Here is a 16497-nt window from a genome sequence, read left to right as displayed (position 1 = left end):
AAGTACATGTCAAATGCAGGATGTAGGTAAAGAGAAAGAGAGAAATTGAAGTCTTAAAAAATGTTAATATTAGAAAATAAGAGGTCTGGGTTGTGTCTCAACGCTGGAGCAATCATCTGGCAAGTGTGAGGCCCTGAGTTCGATCCTCAGCACCACATATAAATAAATAAAATAAAGGTATATATAAATATATATGTATGTACGTATGTATGTTTATATGTGTGTATATATATATGTTTATATATATATATATATAGTGTGTGTGTGTATATATATATATATATATATATATATATATGAGAAAGGTTGAAAACTTATGTGCTAAGTATTCATATTTGACAGGTTTGCCAAAACGATTCCATGAGGGAAAACTAGTCTTTTCCAAAAATAACTCCAGAATAACTTGGTATCCACATGCAAAGGAATAAAGTTGGACCCCTACTTCATACCATATATAAAAATTAACTAAAAATGGATCAAAGACCTATATATAAAAGCTAAAACTCTAGAACTCTTAAAAGAAAACACAGGTAAAAGTCTTTGTGACCTTGGATTAAGCTATGGTTTATTGGATATGATAGCAAAGGCATAAACAAGAGAAAAAAAAAATAGATAGATTAGACCTCATCAAAGTTTACAACTTTTATACTTCAAATGATGCTAATATAAAGAGTGATAAGGCAATCTAAAGGATGGGAGAAAATATTTAGAATTCATGTATTTAAAGATTTGGGGTGCCTAACATATTACAAGTAATTAAGGCTAGGTATGCAATTCAGGGGTGGAAAGCTTGCCTAGCATGCTCAAAGTCCCAGGTTTGAGCCCCAGTACCAGAAAAACAAGCAAATAAAAAGAATAATTATTGTAATATAATGAGAAAGAAAACAGTTAAGGTGTGCACAAAGTATTTGACTAGATATACAAATAACCAATAAACATATCTGAGATGTTCAACGTCATTTGTCGTCAGGGAAATACAAATGAAAACTACAATGACATGCCACATCGCACACATTAGGATGACTATAATAAAAAAAGACTAACAATACCAAGTGTTAACAAGGAACCCTGGTGCATTGCTTCGAGGATTTGAAACAGTGTGGCTGCTGTGGAAAATCTGGTAGTTCTACAAAAGGTTAAATAGAGTTGCCTAGGACTCAGCAAGTTCATGCCTAGGCATATTTGCAACAGAATAGAAAAGTTAGTCCCAAAAAAAAGTGCATGTGAATGCTTTTCACAGTGTTGTTCATAATAGCCAAAAAGGGGAAACAATTCAAATGTCCATCAACTGAAGAATGGATAAACAAAATGTGGCATATCCATACAAAGGAATATTATTTAACCATAAAATAAAATGAAGAACTGATTCATGTTATAACATGGATGAACCTGAAAAACGTACCAACTGAAAGGAGCTAGACACAAAAGGCACCTGGGGCATGATTGCATTTATGATAGACACATCCATAGAAACAAAGGAGACCACTGGCTGCCAAGGTCTGGAAAGGGAGCTGTAGGAAGAGACTGAACAGATACAGTGATTTCTTTGGAGTGATGAGAACATTGTACAACTTGAGAGTGGTGATGGTTGCACAACTTTGTGAATATACTAAAAATCACTGAATTGTACACTATAAAAGGGTGAATATTATGATTGTGAATTATATCTCAATTTTTTTTCTTGCTGCTTTTTTTTTGGGGGGGGGGGTTGGTGGGGGAGGGAATTGAGCCCAGGATCTTGTGCATGCAAGGCAAGCACTCTACCAAGTGAGCTACATCCCCTGCAATATCTCAGTTTAAAAAAGAAAGAAAGAAAAAAAAAGAAGCTAGAAAGGAAACATCAGAATAAAAAATGAAAAGAGAAGGAAATAATAAATAAAATTGATGAAGTAAAAAAAATGAAAAGAAAAAAACCCTGATTTTTAGGGGGTGGAGATGAAAACTAAAGCAAAAATGCCCCAGGTGAGACCGATGAGGGATTCCAGGCAAGCAGACCTTTTGTTTTTACAAAACCACAAATTATCTGAATGATGAATAACACAAGTGTGGATTTAGGTATGCGGCGGCCCCAAGCTTATACATTCTATTCCACCTGTCCACCTCTGCTATTTCCAGAAGTCTAATGCTTGGACTCAGAACCTTAAATCAAACCTCTGTTTGTTTCCTACATTCTTCTCTTATGGGTCCAGATGTGACCAGACACTGGGGAGAGCTGGGAGGTTTTATGAGGCTCTGTTTTTTCCAGGGTTTATCTTACAAATAATTTATTTTTGCAGCATCACACTCTGGTGCACTTTCTTTGCTGTACTGGACAAATTATTTCAATATTTGCAACACTGACTATCTTGAGTCAAGGCAAAGGATTGACCCAGCTTGCTCCCCCAAAAGTTCATGCTTTGAAAAGAAAGTTCACCCCAATCTGGCCTCACACAGAGGGATCTAGTCTGTGGCCCCAGGGGGCACCTTTCAATATCTCAAACAAGCCAGACTCTCTCCCATTAGAGGCTGGTCCATTACTATACTTCCTCTTCCTCTCATTGGAATGCCACCACCCAGGACGAAGCCCTGCATGTTGAAATGCACCCCCCCCACCCTAGTATGCAGGTTTTAATGCCCCTCTGTGGCTTCGTGGTTCATGCAATCTTAAGGTAATGCACAAGAGGAATCAGAGGGCAAAGTACATGGTGCTCTGACTGTCTTATAGATGGCAAGGAGGACATCATGCTTCTGCACAGCACTGGGACCTTGGATGCCACAGCCAAGACCTTCTCTGCCCGGGTCCGAAGAGCCACAACTTCAAGAACAGAGAGGATATGGCCTGGAGGCGTCATCCCCTATGTCATCGGAGGGAACTTCACTGGTCAGTAGCCCCAAATAAGGCTGCTTTGGGGCTAGGTGCTCTGGCTCCCAGGGTTGAGAGCATCCTTCCAGAAGGGACTTGGGTGGGACAAAGTGGATGCCAGGACCACAGCAGTCCCAATCTGCCTAGGCTCCCTTGTTCCCAGGAAAACCACAATCTCTTGGGGGACTATATCCTCAAAGTGGTCACCTTGTTCCCAAGGATTAGGTAGGGACAAATCACCCTGGTCCCGAAGGACAGATGGGGTTTGCACTGTAAGCATGTGAGGACAAGCCAACTTCCACCCCCAGACACAGAGGGCAGCACAAGTGGCTGCACATGGTAGCCTGTCATCCTCTGCCCAGATGAGCACCAGGACGTAGTGGTCCCTCATCAACACCCATCAGAGTAGTGCTTTCTGGGGCAAGCAGGGGGTGCCAGTAGAGGTGACACCATGTGGCATTACTCCCTGGGTTCAAATACTGACATTTCCCATCCCACAGAGATGTTTTGAGAATCAAATAAATTAATATAGATAAAGCACTTAGAATTGGGTGTAGCACATAGTAATTAGTATTTCCTGTTAGTATTATTGTCTTTAGAATATGTGAGTCATCCCATTGGCTTCCCATTGCCTCTGAAACCACCCATCACGGCCTACCAGGCTGTCCCCTGGTGGCCTGCCTCCCCCGCTTCCTGGTCTTCTACCTTCTCCTCCTTTTCCCTAGTCCCTAGGCTCTGGCCTCAGCAGCCATCTTCCCGTTCCAGAACATGCCCACCTCCAGCCCCCTTGGCACATGTAGGCTGGCATTTGCCCTTCTGTTTGCCAAGAGCTTTGCATGGCTGGCTGCTTCTAATCAGTCAAGTCTCACATGAAGGGACACACATCCACAGAAAGTCCCTCTGCCTCCCCATGACCCCACCAGGTGTCCCAGAGCCCAGTTTAGAATCTTTACGGCACTTACCATCACCCAGAATGACTTCCCTTCTTATTTCTGGTTGCTTTTCGCCTCTGCCTGAGCTCTGTGGGGGCTGGGTTTTTTTTTTCCTTCCTATTTTCTCTCCCACATCTCCAGCACCTAGGACAGGGCCTGGTCCAGAAGAGGCAAAATCTGTCCATGGCAGGCCTGTGGCCAGTACAGCCAGAGTTGAACACCTCAGTGAAAGCCACAGAGTGAGCCCCCAGGTTCTCAGTGCCCTTTATGAGTCCTTCAGATACCTGTGGCTCTGTGACTTCTACTATAAGAGGTATTTGATAAAAGAAGGTGTCCTGATGACCTGCCATGGCCACTGAGAACCACAGATGAGCAAGTTGGTGAAAGAACTACACAGACCTGGAGAGTGGTCCCCTGGAGCCTGGAAGGAGCATGGAGCTGCCCCTTTGTCTCTTCTTGGTGGCATTACCCACACTTCCTAGAGCCAGATGCATCATTAAGTGCTGCAGTAAAGAGATGACTAGGACTTTGTCCTGCCCTTGGGGAGCCCCCAGTTCTAAAGCAGAAAAGTATATATGCCTAAGGAACCGAAAATTAGGATTATGAATGGCTGCTATTGTTTTTGGTATCTTAATTGTGTTCTGACCATAGATTATATTACCTTCTGTGATCATCTGACCACAGATTATATTACCTTCATCAGAATGAACTAATGGTATATATTAGGATTTTGTTGTTCTTTAATACGTAGGATTGCTATTTTGATGAGTAATTTAGCCATCAACAAATTGAACTGAAAATGTCAAGATGTCAAGAAGAGTGGACAGCTGTTATTCTTTATTCTGTGTCTGTGTTTTGGGGGATAATATGACAAGGTGCCCCACATCTTCTAGACTATGGAAGGAGTTTATTGCAGTTTTTTATGTTTTAATTTAATTTAATTTACTTATTTGTACCCCTCTAACACTCTTAACTCCTAGCCTCAGCCCTGTTTGTACTTCCCAAATACCTATGTTTTTTGAAAGCTTTTTGAAAAGCTGAAAGATATTTATTTAATTGATAAAATTATATATATTCAAGGTGTTCAAAGTGGTAATTTGATACATGATTCCATTATGTAATAATCACCACAATTAAATTAATTAACACATCCATCACCACCCGTAGTTACCATTTGGGGTATATGTGTGAGAACATTTAAAATCTGCTCTTATTACATTTCAAGCAAACATTACAATATTATTAGCAGGTCTGTTTTCTTTGATCATCAGAGCAGGCTTAGGCCAGCATGTTTAAGGAAGGCATGACCCCAGGTATGAAGTGATCAGCCCTTGCCCTGTCGTTCCAGGCAGCCAGAGGGCCATTTTTAAGCAAGCCATGAGACACTGGGAAAAGCACACCTGTGTGACCTTCATAGAGAGGACGGACGAGGAAAGCTTTATTGTTTTCAGTTACAGGAACTGTGGGTGAGTACACAGAAGCAAGACCCTCTTAGCAGAATCAAAGGTGCATGAGTCTTGAATTCCTCTGTAACACTAAGGTGGTGATTTATAGGTGTTGAGGGTTTGCTGGAAGCTCTCCTTGCCCTCAGTGAAATTGCAATCCATTTACAAAGCAGATAGGTCCAGAGTGACTCCAGGAAGACCTACTCTTAGTGGGTCCCATTGTGTTTTTATATGGAGAAAAGGTTAGGCCAGTGGCTCTTAACCTCTGATCCCACTGAGAAGCCGGTAGCTGGAAAAAGCTGTCCTTTCTCAAGAATGAATGTACATAGATGCAAAATTCTGCATAGCCTTACACACTTCCTACAGAAACATTACACACAAGAAAATGACTGAATTATGAAAAAAAAGATATCTGTTATGCTGATAAATGTGTGAGGTACTCTCTACTGAAAAAGAAAGGTTCCCATTTAAGGTCAAAAATCAAAATCGAACTGCATGCTCTACATATAAGCTTAGGATCATGAGCTGGGTCCATAACCCAGAGAGGTTTAAAAACAAAAGAAAGGAGGTGTACAGACAAACACTAGCAAAGGGAAGTTGGTATCATGATTGTAATTATAGATGAGGCTTTTCTTGTTTGGGTTTTTGTTTTTATTATGCATTTATTTATTTTGTGGTGCTGGGGATTGAACCCAGGGTCTCGCCCATGCTAAGCAAGATCTCTCACTGAGCTACATTCCCAGCCCTGTTGTTGTTTTTGAAGTTATAAAGTGTTAAAAAAAAATGTGACACTTTATAATAAGGAAGGGTACAAGTTATGGTGAGAATATGTGTCACAAATATTTATGCACTAAATCACATAGCATTAAGAGTCATAAAACAAGCCGTGGGTATCCAAGGGGAAATTGACAGAAATACCAGCAGCAGGAGATTTACTTCACTTTCATCAAGTAGGTTAGCATCAAGTTGACTAAAAAATAAGTAGAGAATTATAGAGGATCTAAAAAGTATAATTAATACAGGTGGCAGGAGAATGAAATAAACACCATGAATACTGACTCTGTAGGTCTGTCGTATTCTGTAACATCTTTTTAAAGTGCATGTTGAAGGTGTATTGACCTTGTCCATCTATTCAGCATGAAGAACATCTCAGTAGACCCTAAAAGGCAGAAATAACATTAAAATATTCTCAGATTGCAAAGCAATGAAACTGGACACAATAACAAAAATAGAATTACCATTACTTGATAAGTTAAAAGCTCCTCCTATTTTTTTAATAGCTCTTAGGTCTTAAAAACTCAAGATTAACATGGCAGAATGTCTAGATAATGAAAGCCGTATGGTTCAAAATGAAATAGATAAGGCCAAGGCCTTATCCACAAAATATCCACACCCATACTTAAGAAATAAGTATCCAATTAAGAGAAGTCAGCTACAATAAATAAAATAGATATAAACCACAGTTGTCACACTAACAACAATAACAACAACAACAAAAAACTAATGAGAGCTCAAGGAGGCATTATAGGGCTAATCAATCCAAGAGTGAAATCTTCAAATAAACAAGAGACAACGGATAAACCACTTGTTGGTGTAACTGAGACCAAAAGTGGCAGCACAGAAACGCACAACATTAGAAATGGAAAAGATTTTATGATTATAAAAGAGTACTTTGCAACATTCCAGGGCAAGAAATGTGAAAATCTTGATAATGTGAATGACTTCAAGGTAAATATAAAGTCCTGGCACACACCAATGGCTTTGAAAGAAATTGAAAAATGGAGGTAAAAAAGCTTTCTTGCCCTAAGAACCAAATGCAGAGTTCAATAGGGGAATTCTTTTATACCTTCAAGAATCAGAATATTCTTATACTACTGAAACTTTTCAGAGCATAGAAAGAAAACATTTTCAAATTCCTCTAAGGAGCTATCGTGGGCTTGCTTCCCTAAAATGACAAGGAGGGCATTGACAATAAATAAATAAATAAGTTATAGACATCTCACATATGAATAGTCATGAAAAATCCCAAGTAAAACATTAGACTCAGCAGTAGGAAAAAGGAAGAGTAGGTTGCCACCTAGGGTTACCTAAAGAATACAGGACTAGTTCATCATTAGGAAATCTACTCACAAGATTGATAGGCCAAAGGAGGGAAACCATGTGCATATCTCAATATGTGCTAAAAGGCATCTGCAGGTTTCAACATGCATTTTCTGTCTTCAAAAAGGGGGTAGCACAGGACTAGATATCAATTACAAAAAGATACATACGTATATATACACACACATATATTCATATATACATATGAAATACATTTATATTTCATTGCATTTGAAACCATAAACCAATATTGGTAACAATCCTAGAAGCATTTCTGTTGGAATTAGGAACAAGCCAAAGATGTTTATGGTCACTACCATGATTTGACCTTGCTTTGGAAATACTAAATGATATAATGAGGCAGGAGAATGAAATAAACACTATGAATATTGGCAGGAACAAGGCAAAGTTCGTGTTATTGGAAGTTAATGTGATCATGTGCCTAGAAAACCCAGAAAATCAATTGAAAAACCATTAGAAACCTAAAGAGACTCTACTAAGGTGGACTGATCACAAAAGTAACTGGCAAAAAAATGAATTGCTTTTGTTTATACATGAAATAGCATGATGCGTTTTACAATGGAAAAATATCGCTTTTTAATCATTATCAAAATTTCAAACGCCCATATCCTTTTGTTCATTAATTCCATTGCTTGGGATTCACCCTGCCGTGAACAAGGGAGATTCCAGCTTTTCTTTGTTTCCCTTTTGTTTTGGTGTTGTTTATTTGTTTTATTTCTCTCTTGCAGCTTTGTTTAAATAGCAAAAACTAAGTGCATTTTGGTAAGAGACTGATGAAGTAAATTTTAATGCTATAAAAACATTTAGTACCGAGAAATAAACTTGGTAATGTATTGCTTTGAAAAGAATTAAAGAGGTCTACAGTGGGCTCTTTAAAGCCTAAAATGAGGGAAAGAGGCAGGCTGAAAAACAAGGTCCATAGTGTATTGTGTAATTTAAATATATACTCGTATAAAGATAGCTTTCTGTCTCTCTGTATTTATATCTGTCCATCTGTCTGTCTTTCTTTCTGTCTTATAATTGTCTGGGAGTACATCCAAGAAACTGTTAGCAATGTTTAGCTTTGGATAGAGATTGGATGTGCAGATGAGAGACTTCGATCTTTTGAAATATGATCAATAGATGTTATCTGGATGATAAGATTATGGGACATTTTAATAGTTTGACAAAATCAGTGTTGGTCAGTGTATTAGGAATAATGAATAAATACTTGAAAAAAGAATTGTGCCCAGAAGGGAGTCTTGTTTCCTCTAACAATGGTACTAAGAGGCATACTTTTCAGAAACTTCTGCCGCCTTCTCCCATCTCTTTCCCTCGTCCTTATAAATGGTCCAATCAAGCCTCAGGTGCATGTGCTTAATTCCAGGAGGGGAAACTCTTTCTTCAGATTCCCAGAAGGTTTGAGAAGCATCTTTTGAGGACATCTCTATATTGGGCGGGGAGTCAAACAATGGGAGGGCTTTCACCTCTGAAGCGTGCCAGTGGGCGGGGAGGGGTGGTGGTCTTGCCTCTTGCCCTGGATATCCCCTGACCTGCTGACCTGAGTGTTTCTATCACTGTCCAGCTGTTGCTCCTACGTTGGGCGTCGAGGAGGGGGACCCCAGGCCATATCCATTGGCAAAAACTGTGACAAGTTTGGCATCGTGGCTCACGAGCTGGGCCATGTAGTTGGTTTCTGGCATGAGCACACCCGGCCAGACAGAGATCAGCATGTCACCATCATCAGAGAAAACATCCAGCCAGGTAAGGAGGCCTGGGTGGAGTCTGGAAGCCACCATCCAGGAAGGTGGCACCCACAGGGTCAAGAGGGAGTGGAGGAGAGGGCCTGCCTGGAGCTGAGCAAAGCTGACAGCTAAACATGGGGCAACAACCCAATTGTGTGGGTACTTGCTGCCAGCACTGCCACTGACCGTCCCACTGTGGCCTTCTTGGGCAGTCATCTGCTCAAGTTTGTAGAACAGAAGTGAAATAATGATTTTCCCTTGTTGTAAAGGACAATTCCCTAAATGGAACAGAATCAACCAGAATTCTGTTGCAGCATCAGGGCTGATCAGCCAAAGAAAGTTCTCCCGGCTGCCGTCTCGAGTCATTTTTGCTGATTTGGGCAACACATGGTTTTGAAACTGCAGTGCAGTTAAGATACCAGTGCGTGTAAGAGCCATGTTTCTGCCTAGAAGCCTTCTGCCCCGAGGCAGCTAACGGATCTAGATTTTTAAAAACATATCTTCTCACGTTAAATAATTCAATTTAACCGTTGATATTTAACAGGAAACTTGCTTGTTGAGTTATAGGCTTGCCTTCAGCATGCTTTAGAGAATCTAAACTGTGAAGTCCTTGGGATTGAATTTAACTCTGATTCATTTTCATTTCCTCCTTCAAATTGCAAGAATGGAATTTTTGGTTTTTAGCCTAACTTTTTTTTTTTTTTTTTTTTGACAAGCAGATTGAGTGCTAATCAGCCTGCAAATATAGTTCAAGATCTTCAAGTGGCATTTGGGGAGGGGTGTTGGGTGGCAGGGCTGGGAGAACAGAGGGCTTGTGTTAAGTTTCCAATTTCCAACTTCTGTTAGAAACAGCAACAGGAAGCTCCGTAAACCCTGTTACTTGACTAGCTGGGGTAAGAGTGGCGGGAAATGCTATGGGCCCTCCCTCTCCCTCCTCTGCCTCCTTTCAGGTGCTGCCTTGGTTTTCAAAGGCCTTAACAGAGTGTTGTGTCACAGGTCAGGAGTATAATTTCTTAAAAATGGAAGCTGGAGAAGTGAGCTCTCTGGGAGAGACCTACGACTTTGACAGCATCATGCACTACGCCCGGAACACCTTCTCAAGGTCGGAACCCTTGCTTGTGCTGTCTGTGTTTTATCGTGCCTGCCGCAGGCTTGGGTCAGATTCCTGAGGTCTGTGCAGAGCGAGCGAGTCTCTGCATGCTCCTAGCACGGCTGGCCTGTCTGTCCTTGAAATACAGTGGCCCCTGGGCTGCAGTGAAATATAATCTAATCAGGTTCCTGCTAATAAGATTGAATCACATTGTGAAGCTGGCGTTCCATCATGTCCTAATGTCACAAGCAGCAAACTGGAAAAGGGGAATTATTGAGAGGTTGGCTGGGATAATAACTTAGAAGCTGTGTGTAAAATTTTTTTGGGGGGTGGGGGAACCTCTTTAAAGCATGTCCTTGTGTAAGTGTGGTGGTACTCACTGCTTCTCCTAGAAGAGGTTTGGTTTATTGGAAGCTAGGTCGTGTCAGAGGCTGGAGGGCTGAAAATCACAGATTCACCTTAGAGGTAAAGAAAATGAGGCTCCAGCCAGCTCAGAGGTGCACAGGTAGCTGGGGTTGGAGGGAGAACAAGGATCCAGGTTCTCTGCCTGCCGATCATGGATGATGGAAGGTATTTTACTGAGTGGGGCTGGACCTGTTTTTTATGGTTGGCATTGGCAGAATCTGAAGAGCTGGGTCACTGTTCTCCTCCTTACTGTCCTGCTTCTAGGACACATAAATGTTTTTTTTGTGTATAGAAGTTTTTCCCTACCAGTTCCATTTTTGTAGGTCTTCCCACTCTTGAGTTAAAGAAGATACACAGTTCAGATATTCTCTCTCTTGGCACTTTCTTTTCAGTGTCCTCTTAAAACCAGCTGTTTGTTTATTTAATTGTTCCCCCCAGAAAAGGTTTGAGGTGACTTCCAATACATGCATACAAGGAAAAAAATGGATTGAGAAAACTGGGGGAAAGAGAGGGAAAAAAATAATAGAAAGTTACATTGAAGCCTGGAATAACTTTAGTACTCAGAATACATGCTGTAAGTTCTTGTACATCTTGTTGGGGTTGGCAGCAGACCTTGCCCTGTGCATCCTAGCAGTCACAGCAAAAAAGGGAAACAATCTATTTTGGGAGTTGTCATTGTGCATAAAGATTAAAGGTAGCCATTGGCTCAGGAGACCGTTTCTAGACTGAAATAGATACCAGTCACCAGGCCTCCTTTGTTCTGGTGAGACTGGTGGAGGCATCCTGTTGATGCCGTCATAAGATTAGTAAATCTCAGCATCCCAGGTTCTCCAGGGCACTGTTCCCTGGCCACACAGCTGAGTCAGTCCTGACCTCTCCTGAATCCAGGAGGGAGCTCCCGAGCTCTAATGGGAGAGTTCAGTCAAGTCAAAATCTTTGACAGCATTTCATAATGGTATAGGCCGAGCCACCCTTGGTTCTTCTTTCTCCTCCTGGCTCTTCTTCAAAGACACAAGGGGCAATGGAGTATGACCAAGAGGCCACTGAACTGAGAGTAGGAAGACTGGGTTCCAACTCAAGGTCTCTCACAGCCTGGCAGCGGAGGTAGGTGCAGACAGCTGTGTAGTTCGTTCAATTTCCCATTCCATGGGGCTCAGTCTTTCCATGAGGTGGCCTGAGTGTCCTCTGAGCCCCATCTCTAACCTTCATGTTTCACTTTCTTAATCTGGTGTAGATGGGTGAGAGGTTGACAGATAGGATCTTACCTGATTCTGTACAGGAAATATGGAGCTGGCTGGGCTTCCTCTTCCATGTTGGGAGGCTGAGACTTTGAGAGCCCACTGTGGGGCTTTGTGTGCAGAGTCTCAGGAAGCCAGTGGAGTGGGCAGGATGAGAGCCTGTCAGGGGTGCATGTCCCTGTGTGTTGGGCTGACCCTCCAGTTTGGGAAATGGCACAGGGAATAACCAAGTATCATTCCATCATCCCATCATCTGTCATGTAGAGATCAAGTATTACAAGAGTAGGAACCTTTGTTGAGTTGGCCCCACTGAGAAGCTGGTACCTTGGATCTTGTTTCCGTAACTCTTCATATTGCTTTTTAATTAATTATGGAATTATTATTGATCTATTACTATTTGCATTTTGTATTCCTCTCTCCCTTGGTAGATGAGATCCTTGGGGAGAGTCTATCTCATTCTCTTCTAGTCTTCAGCACCCAGTAGGGTGCTTGGCACATGATAGATATTTGTTAAATGAATACCTTAGTGTATGAGTTCAAAGGGACCCTGGAGGTCAGCAGTGTTGTTGCAATTCTCTGCATATCTTCACCATAAGTGACTTCAGTAAGGAGAATCTGTGAGCTCTCCCAGCCTGAGTGCGCTCTGGGAACTGTAGTGTTCTGTGCCAGGTGCTGCACAAAAGTTTGGAGCCAGAGGCCAGACATGGGCTCTTTTGACATCAGCACTTCTTTCCTTGTCTTTTTTTTTTTTTTAAAGAAAAATTTCTTATTTTTTCCTCTTGAGATTTCTAGCTCATAATCCCATCCCTTTTGCCCCTCAGGAGAAAACCATTACTGCTATCTATTATCAAAGGCAACCATTTTAACAGCATGAACCACTGGAAATCCATGATCCAAACCCATGAAATAATCTCTCCTCATCCAAAGTACCCACAGTTCCTAGGAGGGAGATTGACAGGGGCAGCACTAGGTGTGATGGGCAGCTTCCCCAAAGGCCATCTTCCCTTCTGCAGCTGTTACCTTATCTATTATTGCAGAACAATTCTCGGCCTAACCTAGCAGAACAATCCGCTGCCAAACTTAGGGACTTAAAACAGCAGCTCATTCTTTTTTCTGATACTCTGGGTCAGTCTGGCTCATTTTTCTCTAGTCTGCCCTGATATCACTCACGCAGCAACAGTCATTTGACAGTTTGAACTGGGGGTCAAGATGACCAGTCACACAGCTCACAGTTGGTGCTGCTTGGCCGTGCCAGTCGGTTCCCCTTCCCACGGGCTGTCATCCTCCAGTAGGTGTGAGCAGGCCCTTCTCTGCTTGAGGACTCAGCTCCTGGGGGCGAGCTGGGAAGCAGCAAGGCCCAGGCTTAGAACTTGCATGACATCTGTCTCTTCTGCTCCATTTTATTGGTCAGAGCAACCCACAAGGCCAGCCCAGTCTCTGGTGAAGAAATAGATTCCACTTCTGAACGAGAGGAGTGGTGACTTCACATTGCAAAGGGATATAAATATTAGGAGGTGTGATTAATTATTTTATTAATCTATCTCTGCTCTCTTTTTACCTCTGCACCAGAGTTTGGAATTTTTTTTTCCAAATCTATTTTGCTACAGGTAGATACCTAAATTGTCTTTTCTGCCAATTTTCTGAAAACTATTTTTTTCTTTGGGCCCTTACTAGGGGGCTTTTCTGGAATTTTGTCCAAAGTTTCTCAAGTCCCAGTGGCTCAGGAGGCTGAGGCAGGAGGACAGCAAGTTTGAGGACAACAATTTCACGTTCAGCCTCAGCAACTCAGTGAGGCCCTAAGCAACTTAATGAGACCCTATCTTAAAACTAAAAAAATAAAAAGAGCTGGGGATGTGACTCTATGGTTAAAGGCCCCTGGGTTCAAACCTTAGTACAAAAAAAAAAAAGTTTCTCTATTCCCTAACTTGAGGTCATTACTCCTGTTTACATATCCCTGAAACCATACTGTACCTTGTCTTTGATTCTGTGAAAGAGCAGAAGACAGCCTACAAATGTATACTCATCTAGGAGACAAAGGCTTTTCCTGCTGATGGGAAACCCGGTCTTTTTTTCTCTTTACAACTGAGCCATCTCCTTACAACTTTATTCCCTCTGGTTTATTGTGCTGCTTCTCTGCTCTCCCTTAGTTGGACCCAAGCTGTGGGGAGTGATATCTTTGGAGAGGTTTTGTTGGGCATAGGTCCAGGGAACAGGGGGAGACAGTCTCCTAGTACAGGGATGTCTTTGTTTGGAGAACCCAGAGCTGACAGTTTTATTCCCTATGGCATCTGCCAAAGCCTTTCTTAGTCTAGCAGAATGTCAATGTCAGTGCTAGGGGTTGCCCCCATGAGAGGGGGAAGGATCACTATGGCAATGTGTTACTCAGGGCAGCTCTTCCAGCAGATCTCTTTCAGTGCCCTGTGCCTTGCTGGTAGCTCAGAGACATACAGGGATATCCCAGCTCCAAAACCTGTTCTCATGTGAGCCAGTGTGCCTGTTTGAGGTCTCCAGGGCTTTAAGTCTCCTGGGCACTTAATACTATCATTGAAGGCCCACTGTTTCCTGTCCACTGTTTCACTGGCTGGGAAGGAAGAAGATGCTCAGGGGTGGGTTCCAGGGCTACCTGGGTTCCAGAGCTGGCTGTCCACTGGGCAAGTTGTGTAAGCCCCACAGGTTTGGATTTCTCACCTGTAGAGTGGGAAGCCTAGTGATAGGGGATCTGCCTTCCAGGGTGTAAAGAAGATTAAAAGAGAAGATGCTTGTCAAGCTCCCCCCCAGGCAGGTCTCTTATCACTAGGCTCAGGGATCAGAGCACAGTGGGCCTCAAGAAATGGCTCTTGAATTAAATTATGCAGCCATGACAAGGGCTGACTTCAAAACATTTGCAAAATAGCTATTTACATCCACAAGGAAATGCTGAAATGCACACAATCACCTAGCTACTAACTGTGCACTCTCCTTTTTCCTGGCTCTCTCACTTTCAAACACTGTTTCTCTTAACTCTGTACTAACCTAGAAAATGCATATTATCTGTATTTCTTCCTGGTCACATTACATTGTCATATTTTTGCTCTAGAGGTGCTTGTTTTTCTAAATCAGACTCCAAGCTGACTTTCTCTCCAACACTAGCACGAGAAGTCTAGACCATCCGCTGATTTCCCTTTCGGCTTTCCCTAAATGTGCCCTGGCTTTCTCTAACTCCTCCTGTCTCCTCTCTGGGTCTGCAGTCCCCTAGAGAAACCTCAGTGGAATCCTTGGTCTCCCTTAGTGACCTCACCAGGTTTTAAACCATAAGTAATGACTCTAGAGAACTCTAAATTCAATCACCTATTATTGTAAAAATGGGCACCTCCGCTCTCACAAATGATGTGTCCATTTGTAGATATTTCCCTGAAGAAAGGAATTTTGCAGCACAAACATAATAATCACCACATTGTCCAAGCAGCCCAGGCTCACACAGCCTGCCTGGCAAAGTCACCAACAGACCTGGCATGTGGAGACCAGGTCTCCTGCCCTCCGTCACCATTCTTAGGACACATCTGAGCTAAGGCAGTGGCTTGGGAATGAGAAGGGTAGGGACTGGAGGGACGCCGTCGTAGAAGGCGTGGGACTTGGTCATTAGTCCAAGGGAGTGTGAGGGAGAGGAGGAGCTCAGGCCCCTTTGGTCCAGTCTCAGGAGACAAAGGTCATGGAATTAGCAGGAGAAGACTGGAACAAATTTGTTTTGGGACATGTTGGGTAAAGAAGCCCCTAGGATAGCTCAGAGGAGGTGGGACCAGGTGTCTGGGGCCTGGTAGATGGTTCTGAGCTGGAAACAGAATTTACAGTGTGTCTCAGGTGGTGGGTAAAATCCTGGGAGTAGGTGGAACACGGAGAGAGGAGAACAGAGGAAGTGGGCAGAACCCCAAGGGACAGCATTAGTCAGGAAGCAGAAGTGACTCCTGTAGCTCAGATGAGAGCAGTGCTCTGGGAACAGGGAGAAGAGAGTGAAGAGGGGTGGGGGGTGACAGGTCCCAGGGCTGTAGAGAGCACAGGCAAAGTCTGAGAAACACCCATTGGTAGGTGAGTGGTGACCATCACGGATGGTATCAGATAGCAGTTGGAGTGAGGAGTGAGTGATAGGTGATTATCAAACAGGGAGGGGATGCAATTCTTCCCAGAAACTCAGTTAAGAAAGAAGGAAACAGGTGGTACCAAGAGGAGCTGGTTCAATGCAAGGCCTAACCTCCAGGAGAGGCCCCACACAGATGGTCTGGAGGCAGAGGAGGCTCAGAGCTGGCAGCAAAGCAGGAGGGGAGAAACCACGCCCACACAGGGCAGTGCAGATAGGACCAGGGCTCAGCCAGGCATCCTGGTTTCCATTTGTGTTTTAGAAATGAAGCTGTCATTTTAGATATCATTCACGTGGGAGTAGAATATGATGCTAACCCTGGGAAGGGCTGCCACAACCATCCAGGCCACCCTCTTTCAACTTCCTCTTGTTCTCTGCATTTCTCTCTGGCCATCACGACCCCTCAAGCTCTGATTTACCAACTCATTTGCCTTCACTTGCTGGCTAGCCGCCCAGAGCCACACACTGCACCAGCTCCGGTGCTCCCTCTGAATGACTCCAGAACTTATCTATGCATAGCACTGCCCAAATGCACACCTCCAGGGGGCGCCACTCACACCTCCATCTATGGTGCTCCCTGCCTTGTGCA

At 43.0% G+C, this 16497-nt stretch overlaps 1 protein-coding gene across 1 annotated transcript in view; it reads left to right on the top strand.

The window, feature by feature from the left end:
• Nucleotides 1–16497, top strand: part of TLL2 (tolloid like 2) — a 122786-nt gene that overhangs the window by 69575 nt on the left and 36714 nt on the right. Inside the window, exons 4-7 of the mRNA XM_081268857.1 lie at nucleotides 2705–2860; nucleotides 5123–5240; nucleotides 8905–9083; nucleotides 10061–10166. Of these exons, the coding sequence (XP_081124983.1) occupies nucleotides 2705–2860; nucleotides 5123–5240; nucleotides 8905–9083; nucleotides 10061–10166 (559 nt within the window). The remainder of the gene's footprint in view (nucleotides 1–2704; nucleotides 2861–5122; nucleotides 5241–8904; nucleotides 9084–10060; nucleotides 10167–16497) is intronic.

This window comes from Spermophilus citellus (assembly GCF_964194105.1).
Source record: "Spermophilus citellus genome assembly, chromosome: 15".
Classification (NCBI taxonomy): domain Eukaryota; kingdom Metazoa; phylum Chordata; class Mammalia; order Rodentia; family Sciuridae; genus Spermophilus; species Spermophilus citellus.
The sequence above is the reverse complement of the archived record's forward strand: the minus strand, read 5'-3'. Positions and strand labels throughout refer to the sequence as shown.